General features: G+C 41.4%; 1 protein-coding gene across 1 annotated transcript in view; it reads right to left on the reverse strand.

Annotated features, from left to right (window-relative positions):
* Window positions 1-261: 261 nt before the first annotated feature.
* Window positions 262-22,841, reverse strand: part of LOC6569209 — a 28,977-nt gene continuing 6,397 nt past the window's right edge. The window contains exons 3-5 of the mRNA XM_043216118.1: window positions 13,290-13,490; window positions 1,603-1,770; window positions 262-1,532 (exon numbers count right to left, since the gene is read on the reverse strand). Coding sequence (XP_043072053.1) covers window positions 526-1,532; window positions 1,603-1,770; window positions 13,290-13,490 — 1,376 coding nt within the window. The 3' untranslated portion in view covers window positions 262-525. The remainder of the gene's footprint in view (window positions 1,533-1,602; window positions 1,771-13,289; window positions 13,491-22,841) is intronic.

Consider the following 22,841-nt stretch of genomic DNA (forward strand, 5'->3'; position numbering starts at 1 on the left):
AGAGTTTTGAGGCTTGAGTTTTGCAACAATTCATACTCCATAAATAAAGTTCAGAAAACATAAAAAGAGATTAACTAAATATATTTTTATAAAGCTTATTAATTTGAATTCAGAATCCCTGCTTAATTACAAAATTCGAATCCAAAGTAAAACCTTTTTCAAAACGTTCCCACAGAACCTGAATCCCATTTATATGCTCTAAAATTAAACAGTATATTTTTAGAAAACATTCAAACAATAACGTAACATAAATCCTCGCCAGTCTTCTTTTTCTAAATCAATATCTGGGTTTGAATTTTAGTTGGAATATGCAAAATTCTGAATGTGATAAGTGTGAGAAACTCAATCTCAATCAATGATCAACTCTAGATCAACCCTCGCACGTTACAGATATGACCTAAATTCATAATAAACCTCAGCCTACTGCTGCGCCCCCTGACCCTGACTCAATCCTTGTCCCAGTGCCAGTCCCTGTCCCTGTCCCTGTGCCGCCAGACAATTGCCCAGCAAGGCGGCAGCCAGTCGCTAGTAGGGACGCCAGACATCCGATGTCGGCTTTGGCGTACGAGTGCGTATAGGTCCACCGGCGCCACTGGATCCGCTGGCCGATCTCGATGTGGTGCTAACATCGTCCAGATCAATTGTCTCCACCGGCGAGGGTGAGCGGCGTGTGGAGCTAACTGGCGGCGATGCATTCGGATTGGCATTCTCTGCATCCGGTGGATTATGCGTAATCAGTGTGACGCAACGCTTAACTAGATTGACACCATCAGCATCACCAGATGCCACTAGGGGAACCACCGAATCCTGCAGCTGTTGCTGCTGCTGCTGCTGCTGCTGTTGCTGTTGCTGCTGTTGCGGTGTTGTGCTGGCTGCCGCTGCTGCCGCCGCACTGCGTAGCCAAGGTAGATCGCTGTAGCTGCCATAGAGCTGAGTGTAGAGCCATTGACTGGACTGGGGCAGCAGTGGGCTCTGCAGGAAAAGCTGTGCCGCCAGAGCAGGATTAAAACTGTGCGCCGCCGGTGCAAAATGACTAGCGGCACCGGCGGCCGCAAAGCCGCCAAATAGCTCTGTGGGATTCTTGCTTCGTTGGATGAGTGCTGTGAATGCGCCGCCGCTGCCAGGTGCAGGCTCTGTTGGCGTTGCCACGCTGCTGGCATCTGCACTGAGCAGCGTGGGGCTGCGACTGCGACCCGCCTCCGCTTCTGCATCCGTCTCGGCCTCCGGATCCAGGTTCGGTTGCGACTCCTCGTCGTCGTGCGTCAGTGAGCTGATGCTCTTGCGCGGCGATCCCGTCACCGAGATGCTATCGCTCTCGAATCCCGCATCGATATTGCTGCTGCTATTGTTGTTGTTATTGTCGTGGTGCTGCATGCTACTCAGCGTCAATGGTGGCGAGCTGCCCACACTGGCATTACACGCCGCCGGCTGCACAAAAGCGCTCAGCGTCGCACTCGTCGTTGTTGTGGGTGAGCCCTCCGGACTGGTGGTGCTATGCGCCGCTCCAACCGTCGCCAGCGGCTGCTGATTCTCTGAAGAAAGCACAAATATTTTTGTTAATAAAGCAAAAGAGCGGAGAATGACAAAATTGAGATCAGTTACCGCTCAATCCACGTATGCCGCTCGCTGCAGTTGCCGGAAAGGCAGCTCCATGGTGGTGCGCAAAGAAGGGGCCAGCGGGAAAGCCGGGACGACCACCCAGTGCCATGTGAGCTCGCCAATCGGGTGCATGCAGATGGCTGTGCATTCCGACCAGATGATGTGCGAATCCTGAAAAGACCAAAATCACCAAAGTGTATAAATATATATATGTATATAAATGCATAAGCAAGGCAATTTTGTCATACAGCCTGTTAATCGAATTTCCCGTTCTAATTAACATCTGAATTTTATGATTAATTAAAAACGAATGCTCATTGATAAATAATTGACCCTTGCATTAACAATAATTCACATTTTAACTTAATTCATATGTAAGTCCTGCAACTTTAAAGTGATATTTTTCATTTATTGGTACTTTGTTAAAACTTGCGGTTGCAAAGAAACCTCACAATGTTTCAATTAGTGTATTAATTTCAATGTGAAAGTGCATTCAACTGGAAAATATTGCGAGTCAAGTTAATCAGTTAGCTGCCGTTATATAAAATAACTGAATTAGATTCCGAACAACTTAACCGTAAAAACCGCATGGAGTGCAAATCAGTAATGAAAATTCTGGTTAATTACACGATATGCAAATATTTCTCTCGAGACATCAAGGAGAGCTTGAACACGAGAGTTCCAAATATAGATAATATTTAATATTAGAATTCATTGCTAAGAGAACTGAACTGAAAGCTGGAGAGCTACATTTATTGGGCTCAAGGCTACTCAAATATGGAAACAGACATCATAAGCCACGACCAACTATGTGTCCAAGAACCAAGAACAAGAACAACTAGAAGACGCAGAAGAACAGGCAGAAGAGGAACAGGAGCAGCAATAGCAAGTCCAATGCCAAACCCAAACTGAGGCGAAGGCCCGCCAGACCACATATAGCCCACTGTGCAAGACCAAAAACGTTGCCGCACATTTCGGTTGCTGCAAAACAACATTGGGCAACAATCCCGCCTACTTTCCTTCGCTCCCCCTCCAGCTTCACACCCAGCTCCAGCTCCAACTGCTTCCCTATTCCTTCTGCCATCATCAGATCAACAAGCTGCCATATTGCTGCTTATGTAAATGCATCTTTGGCAACCCTCAAGGTCCCCCGTCTCTCCATCCCGCTTTTACTTTGTATGTACACGCCCAATGAGAGCTCCACCTTCGGCATGGGGACGGCAAGACAGTCGAGGGACAAGACTTTGGCAGACAATCGCCTGGATGCTAGTCAAGGCAAAATCTGGCAGCGAGAACGAGAACAAGAAACGAGAGCAAAGCCAGAACAAGAACCAGAGAAACGAAGCGAGCTCCAAGGCAAACTCCTAAATAAATTCATTAAAATTATCCCAGTCGCCGATGTCGTTGCTCCGTCTGGACGAGCCTGTGTCCCCCCCCCCTCCCCCCCCTTCCCCGCACCACTCCCCTCAATCTCCTCATCCGCCATCCCTGCATCCCTCTCTCGTAAGAGCTGAACTCCTACGGCATTCCCCGCCATCAAGTGGCAGCCCACATTTGTGGGCAAGTCAAGGAAGCTGCTGATGCTGTGGAAGGTAGTTGTGGACTGCCAAGAGAGGGAGTGTAGGGAGATGGGGGAGGGAGAAGTCGATAGGGGAGGGGGAAGTCGATGGGGAGGGGTGGCAACTTGCAACTAGTCTTAAATGCCTCAAATGCCAGGCCGCAGTCGCACATACTACGCGGTCGACTTCGACGCTGGCGCTGAAGATGCTGCTGCTAAAGTTGACTCATTGTTATCGTTGTATGTGTGTGTGCGTGTATGTATGTGTGTGTATGAGTTAGTCGCACTTAAGAAAATTCCAAGGCAGCAAACATTGAGAAAATCTCGTCTTGCTAAGCTTCTCTCGCTTCTGCTCGCATAGTCGAAAACGAAGACCGACCACAACACACTCACACTCACACACACTCACACACACACACACACACACACACACACACACATATGCCGCCCACATGCGCGCTCTCAATTTCAATCGCTTTGGCTCTCTCCGTCTCTCTCTCACACGCAGCCTGGCTATCGTTCTCAGTTTGGCTGTCTCTGTCCCGCTCTGTCGCACTTGAGGCCAAATACTTGGCCAAGTTTTGCCAAAGTTTGCAACCAAAATTTCACCGAAAATGTGACACCAACAACCAACCAACGAACCAACCAGACCAGCCAGTCAGACATGGGGCCAGAGGTGTTACAGTTGATGGGTTGGAAGGGAGCTTGGGGGGGGGGGGGTCAATTGGGAGAAGATAGTGTATGGAATAAGTATGCGTATGTGAGAAAAACGGCTGCGACACTGGTTGTGAGGGCACAACCAGAATCCAAGATGGGGCATATTCTTAGACACAGACTGGAACCACTTTGCTGCATTACTTGATTGGCATGCTGCATTATCCTCTGTATCCTCTGGCATACTTATATAAGTATAAGTATCACTAGAGCTACAACTACAAAAACAACAATAACAACAAAAACAACTACAACTACAATCAGAAGCGCGTAAGACACTTCATATTGCTTCGTAGAACAAGTGCCTGTATGTAGGTCAAACAGTTTGCTGCGATTGACGCTGGGTGGATGGGTGGTCATTCTGTCTAGGATCTTGGTATTAAGTTGCCATTTGTGCAGCAGACAAAATAATTCAGAGAAATCGATGCAACTCATGCTCCATTGACGATGCCAGGATGTCGATTTCTCTCAAAAGGAAAAACACTTATGAATGCATTCAATAAATTAAATGTATTATGACAATCCTAGCATGAGCTGAGTCTCGAATAGATTAATACACATATTGCGCATACTACATATTAATTATAAAGGTTATTTTATTAAATACTTAAATATTTAATTAAAACAAATAGGTAATAAAATCAAATTACCTGGATAGAATCATAAAATGGCTTTATATAACGATCAGCATCAAAAGTCGAATTTAGATAGAAGCACCAAATGCGGAGCTGAGTTCACGATATCTCCTAATCGAGCGGAATATTAGAATATTTTTAAAAGCAAACAAATATTCAAGAATGAGTGTAAAATATGTCCAGGCTTTCAGAATAAATTCTATAATTGTTAATCTATTTTTTTCCCAATTCTCTCTTTTCAATAAACAAAATATCTATTATTTGACTTTAGATTTCAGCTCTAGTCTCCAGCGGAAATGAGATGGTACGAATTAAGGACATACCACATTCACTCGCTTAATATGCCATACCGAATTATAATGTGCTTGTGTATGTGAACTATTATAACTCTGCTTAAGTCCTGGGGCTGATTTAAATATTTAATCAAATGTGATTCACGCTGGCTCGGAGAAAGAAAGAGTTTTAAGTCCAACTTTCCCGAATCTGATTTTAGACTCGTTCATCTTGAATAAACAAAATCTTGAATATGGAACATAAAGATTTGTTTCTTACATATTTCTCTTACTTACTATGAGAACTTACTTATCGGATATTTTTTATATAATATAATAACATAGAAAAAATAAATATTATATTTTATTTTTTCTATACGATTCGTTCGCCCAAACTTTTCATCGATCTAAGTACCAGGCTTATAATATTTCGTTTTATAATAAGAATATACTAAGTTCTATTATAGTTTGACTTAGAAAATTGTTTTTTCTTAATTGTTATTGCTAGGAACGTTTTTAATGCCACTAATCCTTAACGTAGAAGCCAGCTTAGGCATGTAAGGTACTTTCTATATGTATGTGGAATACATTCGAGATTTGAAGGCATCTATATTGCTGTTAGTTCTCCGTCCTTGTTTTATTGTCTTATTCTGCTTGTGTGCAACTAACTCCTTCAACATGCATTAGCACTCATTATGGTATTTATTTTACTTTATTTTATTTTATTTTATTTTATTTTTATATCATTACAAAGTTCTTGTTGTGCTCGTGCCATTAGCATTTTCAGCATATCCTTTTTATATACTAATTTATGTGCATATACCTACGTATATGTACTTGTGTGTGTGAGACGGCTATATACTTTGCCAACTGGGGTATTGGGTGCATAGTTGGGTTTTGTCACACAAAATGGCAGCAGTAACAGCCCACAAAACTACAACGATCACACACACACAGACACGCCCACACTCTAGCGAGCCACTTGAAGCTGGCAGCGGCACCCGACGGTAAAGCAGCAGCGATGGCAACGGCGACGGCGACTACGGCTTCGATGCGGCGGATACGGCGGCAGGCATTGAGCAAATTGTGTTTCCATACAATATAACATCACGTCGATTTTGGTAACCCAAACTCAAGAGAATTTCGTGGGAGTGTGTGTATGAATGTGTGTGTGTGAGCGGGCAGTGGCCAAGCCTTCACACACACACACACAAACACAGACACACAAAGAGTCTCATACACATGTGCATAGAGAGAGAGACCGCATGAAGGCGTACCAAGGATGGCGACAGTGAAACCCCATAACAAAAACCTAAATATGCGGTCCTGTAAGGAAACCCTATGTGCGATAAAGGGTTAGCCGCGCTTGGTGTCAGTTTGGGGTCGGGCTTTCTTCGGCACACCACGTAACGGTATTCGTCGGAGTCGGGCGTTCTCGTCTGGGCCGTTGGGGACAGGTGGCGGTGGCATGGCGTGGTATCGTCCATAGCCCAGCCCCCATACATGAGTGAGCAAATTCTCTATATATATGTCTGAGTCTCTGTGTGTGTGTGTGTATGTGTGTGTGTGTAGCGGGGCATAACGCGGTGCCATTGGTGCGCCACAAAAAGCTTTCATGAGTCCAACTTCCCACGCTTTTTTGCATTATGCTTTGTTTCTTTTGCTTTTTGTTTTGTTTTTTTTTTATTTATTTTTTTTTTTTTTTGGGCACCGCATTGCGGAACGAATCTGCAGCTGGGGGCGGGGTAAAATAGTAAAATAGTCTAAAGTGCAATGCATGTGCGTGTGTGTGTGAGAGAGGGTTGCAGTCCGCAGCCATGTGACATATCAACATTAGAGTACTAGGAATAGAGCAATAATATATGTATTAAATATTATGCGTTTCAGTAAGGAAATGTTTCATATTTATTTTCATCGGATTCATTCATAAGCTATATAAACAGCAAAAAAATGTGAAGAATATTTGCCGTATTACGCATTTGCCGCCGGTCCAACAAGAGTTGTGATGTTTTACCGACGGCATTTTGGCTCGGCGCGAGCATTTGTTGTCCCCACCCAAAAAGTGCCCGCAATAAAAACGAAAGGCGCTCAGCGAAAGCAGCGGCGAAAGCAGCACAAAAAAAGTGCTCAGAACAGCGCGCAACAATTTCTCACCACAAGACGCTGTCTTGGAAAAATAAAAATGCGACGCAAGTCGTCGTCAGCGTTGGCGTGGCGCAAGCAAGTCGGCTTCTAACTCACCACAATGTGTGGTGGGTGGTTGGGCGGATTGGGGGTAGTCAACTTGAGTGAGGCTAGCAGCGACAGCAACAGCAACCCCCACGCACACACACGCGCACACACACACACACACATACACACAGAGACATTTTGAGCCAGCCAGCGAATCAGGGGAAATCGCTTAAGTATATGGCTTTCAAATCACTCGACTCAATTTCGCCAGTCGCTGTCATTTCACTCAACTCAACGCAACTCAACTCAGAGAGAGAAAGCGAGTGAGAGAGCGAGAGAGCGTTGACGCCTGCGCCTACTGTTGACGTCGACAGCAACAGCAGCAGCAATAGCAGCAGCAACGCCAGCACCGAGCCTCGAGCATTTCTGTTGCCTACTTTTCAGCGCGGACGCTCGGATATTTCAATGCTCGAATGCTGCCTGCCGCTGGTTGCTTGGGTGCGCACTTTGCGGTAAATGTTTCTTTTTCTCTTTTTTGTTTATTAATCCGCATGGTTTTTTTCTGTGTTTAGTCGTTTTTCCGAGCTGTTATTGAGCCATCAGGCAAAAGTGCTTGTATTGTGGCTGCTGCTGAGGCGGACAATGGGGAAGGGACACGAAAATATTAACGAAGGCGAGTGCGAACGAGAAAGGCGGTTGGGAAGGCAACTGCATCTTAAAGTTCAATATAATAATGATGATTCTGATGACCGTGTGTATGTGTGTGTGTGATTGTGTGCAAGTGCGTGGCAACATCTGTTTCGTACAACTTCTAGTGTGTGTGTCCTCACGGACCGCGGACCTAAGCTTATTGATTTTGTGCCTTATGCTGGTTTTGGCTTTACTATTTTCAGTTGCAGATCATATTAAGCGTTAAATTGCCAAAAATATTATATTATTTTTTCTAAACATTTAAGAACAATCATTTTATTTATAACAGTATTTGCATCACTAATTTCAATGCATTCTTCTCAAGCAACTCATATTACCAATAAAGTAATTTGTTAAGTTTCTTTGTTTCATATAAAGCAACAGCAGGAACAACAATAATTTCCAAACATCATTCATGTTAGAAATCATTATTAAATCATTTTGTTTATCCATTGAGAAGTTTTTGATCATCTTTCCATTATACATTTTACATTGATCATTTACAGTACTGCTCTATTAATTCACTTATTAAAAGGTATAAGCTATTTCGTTGCGGGTAATAACTCAATTGATTTGGTATCAATATATCACAACCACCCAGCTTTCATATCCCTAACACATTCCGCCAATTTCCAAATGGGTAGCACTTAATAAAGACTTCCAACCAGCTGTGGCTGCTAAGCAGCCAGTCAATTTCATTCTTTCTTTCCACACTGCTACAGGTGAGCTCAGAGCTTGTCTCTTTCTTTCTGTTACTGTTTCAGTTTCTGCGTGTTTCTGCCTGTCTGAGCGTCTGTCTGTCTGTCTGTCTGTCTGTCTTTATCAATTTCGCAGTCAGTTGTTGTCAAGTGCCTGTCATATCAGTATTTACACATAAGTATTTGCTGTAGATTTGCAAATTGTTTTGGCAAATTTGCTGCTATTTTGTAAGGCATGCCAAGAGGTTGACAAGACCCCATTTTTAAATCCAAAACACAACCCAAAACCTTCCCAAGTCCCTGACTCCCCCACACGCACAATACGCACAAATTTACCGTTACACAAGTGTTGTCAACACATGCGAGTGTTGCTGCTGGTTGGGGAATTGGCGGGGTTGGCGTAACACACATTCCAGCCCACCACCTCCCCTCCTCATTTGACGCACACACACACATATGGTTGCTGCGTAACAGGCCGCAAGTTATTGCAAAAAAAAATAAAATAAAAAAAAGTAGAGGAAGGAAAAATAATAGCATACATTTTAGGGCGCGCTAAAAAGAAATTGCAAAGCGAGGCAGACGACGGACTTGTTGGCATTTGGCAAACATATTTTGGCAAATGTTATAAATAATTTTAAACGCACACCTTGCCCAAGCCAGCCAGCCAACCAACTGACGCATCCCACGCCCACCGCCAACAACTCGAGTTGTGGCACATGTCACGGCTCAGGGGTCAGGGGTCAGGGCAGCTTTGCGCAACAGCCACGACCCTTGGCGTATTAGTGTCGCATTGACACGTAAATTGACATGAAATTGAATCAATGCTGTAATATGTCCTTGGGGGGCAGCGACACACACCCAGCATCCCACAGCCCACAGCCTTCACAGTCGGTGTCAGGGACAAGCAAGGACGATGACTTTAAAATTTCCTTTTACGAGCCAAATTGAGCTGTAGGCCTCTGCCCCCTCCCCCAACCATGACTGTGACTGTGCAAATTTGTCTGTCTGTCTGCATGTTTGATTATATGTACTAAATCATTTCGTTTTCGCAAGAAATGCACAATGGGAAGGTAGAGAGTTTATCAAGTTGTTTAAAGACGCAAAGCCTAACCCTTTTGGCCGTCTACATCTACATACGAGTGTATCGCTTAGAGGGCCGTATTAAAAAGTAAAAAAAAACGAAAACGTAACCAACCCCAATCGAGTGAATTACACATAAAAGGGAAATTAACTTAAAATGCAACTCAAACGCCTGCCTCAGTTATTTATTTGATTTTCTTATCGAATTAAAGTAATAACTACTTAATTACAGATATGGAAAATATTGGAAACTCTCGACACTGTTGCAGTTAATCGATAGATTAAAAAATAGATAAAACTAAACGTGAACACTTAATTGTTTTTTGTTTTTTTTTTTTAACTAAAATTATATATTCGACTTCAGTTTCTTTGGATTTAATAAATTTATTAAATAAATTGACTTTATTTGTTGATAAACAAGATCGATATTCAAAAGTATACTATCATTAAAATATTAAAAAAAACTTAACGCTATCATTACAAAATATACATTTTCTAGATTTATAAGAATTAATCATTTTATTTTTGGATTACATTGACTTGTAATCAGTTTAAGTACCAACTGCTGATTAACAAAATACTCTTAAGTACCCGCACGCTAATATTGGACTAATATAGGCATAAGGACTAATGCCCCAAGCGAGCTCATAAGTAAAAAAAGAACACGAAAGCATGTGCGAGTGTGTGTGTGTGTGTGTGTGTGTGTGTGTGTGTGTGTGTGTGTGTGTGTGTGTGTGTGTAATGATGGTGTGAGTAGTGCGCACTTTGATCTTTGCCTTTTGCCTTGCTTCTAACGTACCGCCGGCATTAAGGTCCTGTAAACCAAACAACATAAAACGGCAGACGCCAAAAAAGGGTTTTAAATAAATTCGAGTGGACGAGATCTTAAATCAAATAAGCTGTTTTTCATATGTAATGTAGTATATGGGCTGATGTGGGCGCGCGGCTCAAGACAATGTAACATGAATTCAAGCTGAAAATTCATTTAAAACATTGGCGCCCGCACACTCACACACACACAACACACTCACGCACACTGAGCCACTGTGTAATTATGCACATATGCGTCTACTTGCCAATGGGTTTTATGACATAAATTACATCAAGCACAAAATTTTAATATAATTTTCACTAAAAACGCGCGCGAAACTTTTTTAGTTGCTTCTGTTGCTGCTGCTGCTGCTGCTGCTGCTGAAGGCAACTTCAAAAGGCTAGGCAACAACGCACACACACGCACACATACTCGCTGGAGAGGGAGGCGCGCGTGTGTGAAACAGGATATCCGTTGCGGAAGTTACAAATTTTCCACTTTCCAGGCACTCATGGCACTGCCTCGGGGCACCTTGCGCTCTAGTCCGGAGAGGGTTGGGCAGACGAGGGGGAATGGGGTATAGGGTATGGGGGCTAGAGGCGTGGCACTAATGTGCCCTGCTTACGACGCCATTTTATATTTATTTCGTTCCATCAAGAAAATCACTTGACTTGCTTTTTCACAGCCTGCTCAACTATTTTGCAGGCAGCAGGCACCAGCGCAGAGTCCTTTTAATCATTTGGCAAACTTTCTGTGACACGCAGCACTTCAGTGTCAACTACATTTTGTGTATGCCAAAAACTAGTCAGCACTCACACACACACACACACACACAGACACACACACACACGCACGCCCAAATAGAAGCCTGAGACTTTTGGCTGCCTTTTAGTTTTTAATGTAATTTTGAGACACTTTTTTGCTGCTATGTCACTTTGCAGTTTCGGCTCACAAGTGCAAAAAACTTTGGTAGTCAAAGTTTTTGGGTAAAAAAATTATTTCCCCCCACGGGCTTTGCAATAATCTCCAACAAAACTAAACTCATTTAGAAACTTATCAAAAAGAAAATATATATATATTTAAGTGTTATTTATAATATATTATAAAGCTACAATAAATAAATTAATTAATAAAAATACAAAATAATTCACATATAATAGAATCTGTTAAATTTTTATTATTCACAGTAAAAATAGTAATTATTGGTTTTTATTTATATTGTACACTTAAGTTTAAATAATGTTTTTCGTTGCTATACTTTGCTATTGAAAGTTTAAATACCACGATTCAGACTACGAATATACTGGGGCTGGGGCTACCTTTGTCAGAAATGAAATCGAATGAGAAATAAACAAATACCTTTTTTTTATCAACCAAAAACCAAAAACTAAGCCAAGCCGAAAATACTAATAAAATAATACTATCAAATAAATGCGCTGAAAATGCAATGACTGAAGAAGAACTAGTGTTAATATTGATTTGAGTACTCGAAGAAGTTCGGTAGATTGATATTGAAAATATACTCGTACGAGAGCAATTTGCAAGTGGCTCAGTTCGCAAGAAATTGACACAAAAGAGAAAGTGATAGAGACCGTTACTGTGGCTGTTGCCAGTAAGAATGGCAGTGACAGTGACAGTGGCATCGGAATCGACATCGCACCACTAAGAAATTTACTCACTTGCCGCCTCATAAATTTCATAGTGAAATTGTTAAATTTTAATAAAATCAAAGCGTATCAAACGAGATTTGTTCACCAGGCGACGATGCCGACGGCAACGGCTTCTCGCAGTCATCTGCGTTGTCGTCCTTGCCATCGTTGTCCTTGTTCGCAGCCTGGTTATATCGCGTGTTTATTGTTGCAACAGTCGCGCCGAGCGCTTTAAAATAATTTAAGGCTACGCCTGCTGCTGTCAATCAGGGGTGCGGGGTGCTCGCTGCTCTGTACTGTTATATTCTGTTTAGGGGTTGCACCCTTACCACTGAGGCTCAATGTGTTCATCCTTAGAAAGGCGCGAGTCGCAGCCGATGCGACGTCGCTGCCGTTTTGTGACTCGTTAAAGGATTAAAATCATTTTAATGGATTTTTCAAGCTGTTGTTTTGTTACATAATTGTCGCCTCTATTGTATTAGTGTATCTGTGTGTGCACATGTGCCTGTATGTGTGTGTATGTGTGTGTGTGTGTGTGTGTGTGTGTGTGTGTGTGTGTGTGTGTGTGTGTGTGTGTGTATGTGCATTATGGGCGCATAAATAGGGCACACACTTGCACTGGGAGTTGACAAAAAGGCAGCGCGAATCTATTTGCACGGCTGTCGAAAGGACTCTGCGCCTGACTGCCTGCTCATTTATCATCATCCTTATGTTAATGTCCTCGGGCTGTTAATGATAGCAGGAATCCTGTTCTCAATTGCAAATGTGAGCCAGAGGTTGAATGGTACAAACAAGTGGAACCACGGTTTCTTATATTTTCCATCAGCCGATCCGAAGGGGTTTGGTTAAAGCACCTACAGTTTATTCAACCTCATTTCATATTAGAATTTATCCAATCCTCAAATATGAAAATCGGTTCACTATCAAAACAGTTAAGTATTTAAAAAGTTTTCTCAGAAGCCTAAAAACTTAATCAAATAAGTATATACGTATTTAGGTTTATATTAAGATGGTTTTAACAGAAATTAATAGTGTTTGAAGGATCTTTACATTACAAATAGACTCACATTTAAGCAAGGTTAACTCAAAGCAAAAGTCTCATAAAGGTACAAAGCTTATAGCCAACAATATTTGACTGCTAGAAAACAGCCCAATCAAAAGCTTCACATATTTTATTATTAAAGCTTGTGCCTCTGGGCAGACACCGTAAGTGCGGCATTAGCTCATTAAGCCCTTCTAATAGACATATTAATTTACAAATGACAGCTAATCGTGTCTATCCGCCAATTTAACCCAAACTGGCCTCGACATCAATATCTGCTCTAATGAGCAACAAAACGCTTGAGGCAGCATATTTGTTTGGATTGGCTTTAGCCGTGGTAAGGGGGTGGTTAGATAGAGGCTTACGTACCTGGCAACTTAAATGGCAATCCGGCCATAAGTGGATCCGGCCCAAAGCGTTGTGGTCCAAATGCGAACGGATGAAAGCCCTGATGACGCACCTTGGAGCGCGGCTCCCTTGGCCCATCCACCGTCACCTTGATTGCCTTCGTGTAGGTGGCGATCTGTATGGGGTTCGTTGAGATGACAATTGTCAGCGTGAAGCTCTTACCTACAAAACGAGAGGAGAGACAGTGAATTTCAGAGTTTAATTAGACCACATTGGCGTTTACGGTCTACTATTTACAAGACCCCGCAAGGGAAACCGACGCATCGCATACAATTTCAATTCAGTTCAATGCATTTGGATAAGGATAGCTTAATCGTTTCCTACCCGATAGCTAAATTATTAAAAAAGAATACGCAGAAAATCGGACTTTTAACTCGTATTTCAATTTACATCGCAAGAGTTGACTTAGCAAAAGACTATCAACGTTTTGAGTACGAAATACTTCTCTCTGTGTACAAATCACCTAAAGGTGTGCAACGCTGTGGATGCGGTGGGTGATGGCAGGTGAATGATGGGTGATGGGTGCAGGTAGCAGATCCACACTCAAGCCAGCGAAAATATAGCATAAATTTATAGATTTGCTATGGACGAAGCCCGCAAGCCCCGCCTGTTTGCCATGGCTACCATGGATGCTGTCAGGCGGAAACCGAAATTAAAGTACGCAACTCGCGAATCGGACCATGCTCCGCATGCGGCAAGCCCCAATGCAAAATTAACCCCAGCAGAATTGGCAAAGTTACACCAAATTTGCGCGCAATCATTAAAAATGAAGCTGGCACGCAGACACCGAATGAATGAATGCATGACCATTAGGAAAAATAAATGGGTGTGTGTGTGTGTGTGTGTGTGTGTGTATGTGTGTGTGTGTGTGTGTGTGTGTGTGTGTGTGTGTGTGTGTGTGTGTGTGTGTGTGTGTGTGTGTGTGTGTGTGTGTGTGTGTGTGTGTGTGTGTGTGTGTGTGGGTGTTTGTCTGGGATACTCACGCAGCATTGGCAAAAATGCAATGCTTACACACACAGAACAATATTAAGTAGAATGTGGCGACTTTGGCGTAGCAACTATCACAAATCCAGTGTTGCCATGGCACCAACGTCAATGGACTCCTAGCGAAGTCTACAGCTATGAATATTTCGAATATTCATAAGGCATCGCAACCCTGTATGTGAACTGCAATGGGTTTGGATATGGGTATGGACATGGGTAAGGGGTCAGGCGACTTGACTTATTCAGCAAATTTGACTGTATTGTTATGGGCTATAAATTACTGAGAACATATCCCAACCGTATCATATCGTGACCAGTTCAGAAGCTAAGCTAGTGAGTAAATGTTTCCATTTTCAGATAATACTTTCTGATTGATCTCTTGGAAACAGACTTCACTTGCCAATCACTAACTAAATGACGCCCTACAAGTCTCACTCCATTTCGTTTTAATTTCGTGATAAAAATAGAGTTCATTAGTAAAGTTGCATTTAACTATAAGCCAATTTATTGAATTTGATGGACTTTAATCGGTATTCTTAATTTTAATTCTTTAATTAACACAATTTTATTTTCAATCAATGCCACAAAATATATAATTTAATTTATATTTAAAAAGGTAGGCTACCGTGTGAATCCAATTAAACTTTTAACATTTCCCACTATTGAATTGTTATCTACATGGAATCCAATTAAATCAAACCCAACATTCTGAACGGATCGGAATATACACATACTTTCAATAACTAAATCTTAAACATATGGTTTTCTGTGTTGGCAATATGTCGCAATATGTCGATACGTTATCGATGATACATGGCTCTGTTTGTGGGGCAAACTTTAGTTAACCACTTATCACGATATGGCTCAGAAGTATCTCATAACATCACATGATGTGAGTGTCTTTCACACAGACACAGACACAGATACAGATACACACTGACATGCAAAACCATAACTCATTTGCAAGTTTTTGGTCTAAATCAACGTCATTTTGTTGGCCCATAGCGAGTTAGCAACAACAACAACAGTAACAACAACAACTGCAACAACAACAATGGCAACAATGAGAACAAGAAAAACACGTGAAGAGCAAACAAACTTCTTAGATTAATATTAAATTAAACGAAGCATGCAAAAAACGCAAGAAGGCGGGAATCACTACTACAAGGGCGGCAACAACAGCTAACAGCTTGCCACCCCCCAACCCGTAAAAAATATAGCCAGCTACTGGCATCCTCAGTAGCAGAAGCAGTAGCAGCAGCAGCAGCAGCAGCAGCGCCAGTGAAGAAGAAAACCCGAGAAAACTACACAAGAAAACAAATGAACATAAACAGGCGAAACGAACCAAGAAAACCAACAAAATGAAATGAAACTTTTTTAATTATGCGCCCTCAGCACCCAACTCAGACTCAGAGCAACAAGCGAACTCGGGCTACCGACAACAGGGAAGAGGAGGAGGTGGAGCTATATGGACGTCGAGCAAACGTCAACAAACTAACGAGATGGTAAAGAGATTGTGAGAAGGACGGGGTTGAGAGGATGTTAAGCAAACTGACGGGGCACAAAGTGGCTAAGACAAAAGACAAGGCTCGAATGTTGAGTCGATGTCGACGTCGCCGTTTTGCCAAATGAGCAAAAATTGCAAATAAATCTGTTGCTGTTAGCCATTTTGTGCAGTGTCGACCAAAAAAAGCGCACAGTCGTCTCAATGGCAATGGGTGGGGGAAGGGGGGAGTAGGAGTGGGCGTGGCAGCAAAATCAACAACAACAACAACGACAAAGGCGACAAAGAACTTTGCTGCTAATAAGATGAAAACCATTAAAAGTCGACACAAGTCGCGTCCGTTGCAAGCTAAATGAAGAGTAGTGGTGCTGGTGGCAGGTAGCAGCACAGCGTAGAGAAGGCCAGAGCAGTGCAGTGCGGGGCAGGCCAGGGCTAAAAGGCAGCTGGGAGCTGGGTTAAAATGTTGTCATTTTCGCAACAAAGCAAAAATTATCACCACTTTGGAAAAGGCGACAACGACGACGAGAAAACTCTGCACCCTTTTCAACTATGCATGTGTGCGAGAGTGTGTGTATATATGTGTGTGTGTGTGTGTGTGTGTGTGTGTGTGTGCAGCAGACGCTAAGTGATTTTAAAACAAAGTTTTTCAAACGTTTAACGTTACAATTTTGCCGAGTGTAATAGAAAATGTACCGTTAGCTTGGCTCGTCTGCGTTTTAACTTTCGATGTTGATAATGAAGCAAAGGAACAGGAACAGGACTCTGAAAGAGGGTTCGCTTTGTGCGCATAGGCAATTTAATAGCAACGTCTACACACACCACTACCCCTTCCCCCCCCCCTTCCACACTTCCTCCCATCCCTCCCTATCCGCCAATCAACCACCCCCCAACGACGAGTGTAGCCTGTGAGTTCTGTGTGTTAATGTCGTTAGTAGCATGGCGCCATAATTATAATTTGACATAAGACAAGAAGTCTGAGGTTGACAACAAAATGACATTTTAAATACACACTCCAAAGGCTGGGCTGCCTTCACAGGACTCGGCAAATGAATGGACCAAAGTGTGTTGCAACCCTCCAGTAGTTAAACCAACCAAACCCTCACCCCCGTCACCCCGGCCCCACTTACCCAGCCCACCCACCGACCCAGCAGCTATTAAGCAGCCGCTCATCGGGCTTTCGCTGTGCGTATTTAGACACTTAACTGATCATAATTTTAACACTTTGCCTAATGCCCTTGGAGCGTTTCGTTTCTCTATGGCGAAGAGCCTAAAAGACTTTACCATTTCATTGATGTGCGGAACCTTCTGAGTTCTGTATTGAATATTCACAAATGAATAATTTGTGTCATTGTTGAAACTGAGTATATTTTAAGATCTCTTATAAAGAACACTATATAACAGTTATATGGCCGAGTGACTTGTTAGTTAAAACCATTTTTAGACCCATCAAAACTTATACATATTTTCATACTTATCTTCAAACCGAAGATAGTAATTTTATAATATATATATATATATACATATATATATATATATAACTGATTGAAATTAGATGGTAAATATATATATATATATATATATATATATATATATGTATATATCTATATAGTTTTACCAAAAATTGTAGAAAACACTTTAATTTGTGTGCGATTTAAACCGCTTTAAAAATCGCTCGCACCAAAAGTCGCGTCTGCTAGTGGGTTATCCTACTTCAGTGCCCCTTTTTGCTGCCACGTACCCTGCCTCTAACCAAGCAGCGTCTCTGTCTGCCATAAATATTCATATGTTTATTGTATACGTTTTGGAAACAAAAACGCTGCACTTTCTTTCTGGCCTCCTCACTCCCTGAACACAGTTCTTATTACTCAGTTTTCAGTTTTCCATTTCCACTACACAGTTGCTCTTGCAAAGGGTTCATAATCTTAAGACGAAAATTACAACACATAAGAGCACAGATATTCTCCATTAATTACAAAAATATATAGATCCATCTATAGAAATCTATTTAAAATGTCAGATAGAATAAGTCAATAACTATCACAACAAAAATCTCAGAAAATTTGGATTGTTATAGGATGTGTTTTTTATTTTATTTTCAGATATCTTAGATAAAGATACTGAGCCACCAAATAATATATATATTAACTTCCATTGTAATATCTAAGACTCACTTATTATGTCGGCAATATCTTTTCAACATTATCATTAGAAATATACTTTATATATAGTTTCAATTTCTATATAGCACACCTGAAAGGGTGTTCAATCTTCGACACATTGTAGATTGTTCTTTCTGTTTTTTTTTTTTGGGTTTTGCACATGATACATTTGTTGTGTTCAGTTTTTGGCATTTGTCGACGCTTTGCTTTGCTGGCGTTGGCTTTCACTGGTGCGGGCATCATGACTGAGGGGTAGTTGGTTAGGTGGGGGGTTGGTGGGGTGGGTGTTTGGAGTTGTGGGGTTTCAGGGGTTCAGGGCATGGTTTAATAATCATAAATTTTAACCCTTTTTAGCGCGACATTTGCCGTTTTTGTCCTTGTTGTTGCTGTGTTGACATCCGTTTTGTTCTTTGGCAGCCGTTTAACCCGATTTGTAATACATGGCCCAAGGGCAGTGTCAGTGACGTTGACTTTATGCTTGCTGCTGTTGTTGTTATTGTTGTTGCGATTGCTGTTATTGTTGTTTGGGGCTGCTGTAACTGAGCTACCAATGATGTGCGAGCAAAACTTTCCTAAAATGCCAACACAGTTGAGCAGACGAACTGCAACAGGAGCCGCGGCACAGCAGCCGAAAAGGAAATTAAATTTCCAGCTAAGTCAAAAATTATATTGCCAATAAATGAAGACGTAGCCGACGCAATGCGATGCGATGAAAAGAGAAGCGTTCTGCAATTACGTTTGCCAAAATCAGCGTTTGGTGGTGGATTTTTCCTCTAAATATGCGAGTATATAGCGAGCATGCGACGCCAAAACAGGAAGCCGGAATCGCCGTTTATTAAAACGGAAACTCGAGACAACTGTGCGGCGGAGTAGCAACAAAAAAGACCAACAAAAAAAAAGAAAAGAAAAGAAAAACGCGACTAAAACGATAAAGGCAACAGCAAAGATGAAGATGAAGATGAAGATGAAGACGACGATGCAGACGCCGACACGGGCAAAGGCAAACGCAAAGGCAAAGGCGATAGCAAGAACATAATTCTGTCGCTGCTTGCCAGAGGCAAACAATGTCCTTGGGTGAGGGCTGGACTGATGCTGCCTGACTGATAAGCCAAGCGCAAACCCAACAACCCCCGTCCCTGTCCCACCACTAACAAAGCGATTTTCTTCACCGAAAATGTGGATTCGCAGTTGGAGAGATAAAAAAAAAAAGGAAGAAAAAAGCAACACCAACGCCACCGAAAAGCCTTCAAAATGACCAACGGGCACACAGGCCGCTAAATTGCAATTTTCAAGATTTAAGCGTGAACAATAAATGTCACATAATCTGTAAGTAGCTAAATAAAAGCGCCCACAGCCAAGTGACTCCAGTCAGGCGCTTGTCTTGGTCCTCGTCCTGTTCCTGGTCCTATTCGAAATCGTTTCGCCCGCCAGCTATTTAATTTAATTTATCGCATTTTAAACAGGCGACAAACAATAAACAAAGCGAAAGCTACAACAAAATAATATAACAAATTTATTTGTTGTTTCCTTTGGTCGCTTTTGTAGGCCTGGCATATTGATTGCGGCTTTGTCTTTTAAATTATTCAGCCCATTGGGCAGAAAGGAGCAGTGGGAGAGTTACTTGCCCTATAAATCTGTCGGTGCAATCGCAATTTGTAAACGCTTCACATGATAAGGCATAGTAGCCATGTGAAACAAACTGGCTGATGATAAATATACATATATAGTATAATTTAAATTGTTTGAATATTATCTGATTTTTATAAGAATTTTTCTTAAAGTTCGATTTTAGGCTCGAAAGCAGTCGGATATAATTAAAAGAATACTTTGTATATTGTGGAATAAGCCCTAAACCAGTCCACAAATGTGCCTTAACATTCTAGCATGCTACTGGAAATGGTTTGGCAAGCGGACTTATCGCAGCTCAGAACCTTTATTTACTCAAGATTAAAAAAAAAAACATGAGACTTAAAAGTGGATTATGGCACAAATTTTGAGTGTGGCAGCATTCGGTTTAATCGTGGTTCAGAAATCGGTTCAGAGCCAAACTGAATTTTCCATAACAGTTCAATAACTGGTACAAAACTGATTCAGTTTACACTTCATCCGTGACTTAGAACACGCTTTCGGACTGTTTCAGACCGATATCTAATGGAACGTACTCTGATATCGAAGGCTCAAGATTGTATTGGTTTTGTGCAATGTCCGTCAGTCCGTCTGCATGAGCACAAATTCGGCACATTTAAAGCTTATTTCTTCTATTGTCGCGTCAGACAAAGTGTTAAGAATCGGATGTTACGTCGAATAGGGAGCCGTGATATCGATTAAATCGATGAAAACCATATCTCTCCCATTTTGTAAGCTACAGTTATAAGATTTGGGTTTGTAGATTGACTGGCGACGTCCTTCAAAGATCGCCATCGGACACGCCCTCCACCAAAAAACTAGGCCAAATATATACCGCAAGTTACCAAACTTGGATTACTAGAAACCTTCTCTACAAATTGGTAGAATATGCTTTGGCCACGCCAACCATGTTTCATTGCCTTGGAATCAGAGTATTTCGCAGTCGGTTACACTTGACTGCAACGTTCTCAATTGCTTAATTTTGTAAATTTTCTGCAGAGTAGAGTTAGACTTGAGCTAGTTTATGTAGGCTTGAGATCCTTTACTATTCACTCCAGCAAGGTAACTATCTCTCTCTATCTCTCTCTCTCTCTCTCTCTCTCTCTCTCTCTCTCTCTCTCTGTCTCTATCCATCTCAGTGTGTATCAGTCTCCATTTCTTGCTCCTTGTGTAACTTTCAGCACGCCTCGCCACCTGTGACCCGATGCGGGCAAGGAAAGCCTATGACACATTTCATTATACAAATATCAATTAAGCCAACTGCAAATACTAATTGTAAGTGTTGTCGAAGGACATTTGCTACCACCAGCGAACCACCACCACCATTAAAAATAGCAACAGCAACAGCAGCAGCAACAAGACACAGAGACACCCGCCAAGCCTTACCTCCCCCTCCACCTCCCATGATGGCATACGAATACATACATGGCATAAGGGCTGGCTCAAGGCTGCAAATGTTAATGAAAATTAAAAATTCAACATCAAACTGAGCGACGAAGGACGAACACAGGATTCGTCGACATCAAACGGAGCTGCTGTGACGTACCAAAGAACCCAAATATACTTCGAGTGTTGCGAATGGGAATGAGAATGGAGTAGAAGGTGGGGTAGACCGTAAGGTTTCTCTAGAAAGAAGTGTTAATGTGTTATCTGATTTATTTATGTTAAGCTCATGTGTGCGAAAGTGTGTGTGTTGTGTGTATGTGTGTGTGTGTGTGCTTGTAAATTGCTTGAATTTGTGGAAATCGTGACTTCAATTAAATTCCATTCGATACTCAAGGAATTTTCAACTGATGATGCGCAAGTAATTTCGGAAATTGGATACTGTATGCCAACTGCAAACAAGCAAACAAACAAACAAACAAATACACATGCAAATGCCAGTCAGTATGTGTGTGTGTTCGTGTGTGTGTGTGTGTGTACTTTTGTATTAAATCAAATTTTAATTGCGCATACTTGTCCCTCGGCAAATATTTGCAGCGAGCTCGCCGCCTTTGACTCGCCTGCTGCTCTGCTAGCCAAAATGCTTTAGCGACAAGGAATTTAAGGCAACAGCCACCCAACCAACCAACCAACCAACAAAACACACACATACACAGACAAACACCAGCACACACACACACAGTCAGTCACCATAGCTTTGCAAACAAACATTATGAGCAAACAGACAAACAAAACGGGAATTTTAATTTACCAAGCAAAGACTATAATATAATACCCTGACCATGCATTATCTAAAAAAAAGGCAACCAAATGCATTTGCATTTGCATGGTAGGAACAATTAATTCCAAAATATTACATTCAAATGTTGTATAAGCCGAGAGTTAAGCTAACGAAATCTTTGCATAAGGTCACTGAACCGGTTCAACATTTATTTTCATTTTTACCCAATGCTTCCAGCAATGCTCCTCAATCGATAATGAGAATTATATTCGAAAATTTTAAGTTCCATTTTTCATTTTTAAAATTCAAATTTATCTTAAAATTTTGAGTTGACTTAGTTATGCAGTTAAATTACAGTTTATTATATATATAGGCAGACCACTGTCTCTAAAAAAAATAGCTATTCGGTTCAAAAACGATTCTTATTTCCAAAGATCAATTTCATAGAATGGTCGAAAGTCTATATTCTAAAAATATATTTGAAACAAAAAAGATCTTGTAGACCAGAGTAAATTGCCGTCATCGAATTTCACTATGAATTTTAAAAACCTACTGTTTGATCATTGGAAATCCATATAATATAGCAGTCCGATGCTGAGAAGTTTTTGACCAAATGCTTAGAGAATAATACAAAATATAACCGATGAAATGGTTTAGAAAGCCTTGGTAAGCAAAAAAAATATGTTTTATATAAAAGACCTTATATAAACCGATCGTCGCCAGCTATTTGATATAATAATCCAGTCCGGCTCGCTCAGATATATGCAAAATCACAAATATATAAGACTTGTCTCATCAAAAGATCTTCAAAACTGAAGAACTAGTTTGCATAGAAACATACAGATAGACGGACATGGCTAGACTTAAGATGCTAATCAAGAATACAGATATAATTTATGGGACCAGAGACGTCTACCTCAATGTGTTACAAATTCCAAAACAAAATTAGAATACATAGGTGTAAAAAGCAAATAATACCGAAAATAAATATTGAATTCTTATTAGAAACTAACAAAGATGAATCAAATATCTCGAGAACTCAAATATTAACAAGCTATTTTTAACAACTTTTACGA

The sequence above is a fragment of the Drosophila grimshawi genome, unplaced genomic scaffold (assembly GCF_018153295.1).
Source record: "Drosophila grimshawi isolate 15287-2541.00 unplaced genomic scaffold, ASM1815329v1 contig_848, whole genome shotgun sequence".
NCBI classification, from domain to species: domain Eukaryota; kingdom Metazoa; phylum Arthropoda; class Insecta; order Diptera; family Drosophilidae; genus Drosophila; species Drosophila grimshawi.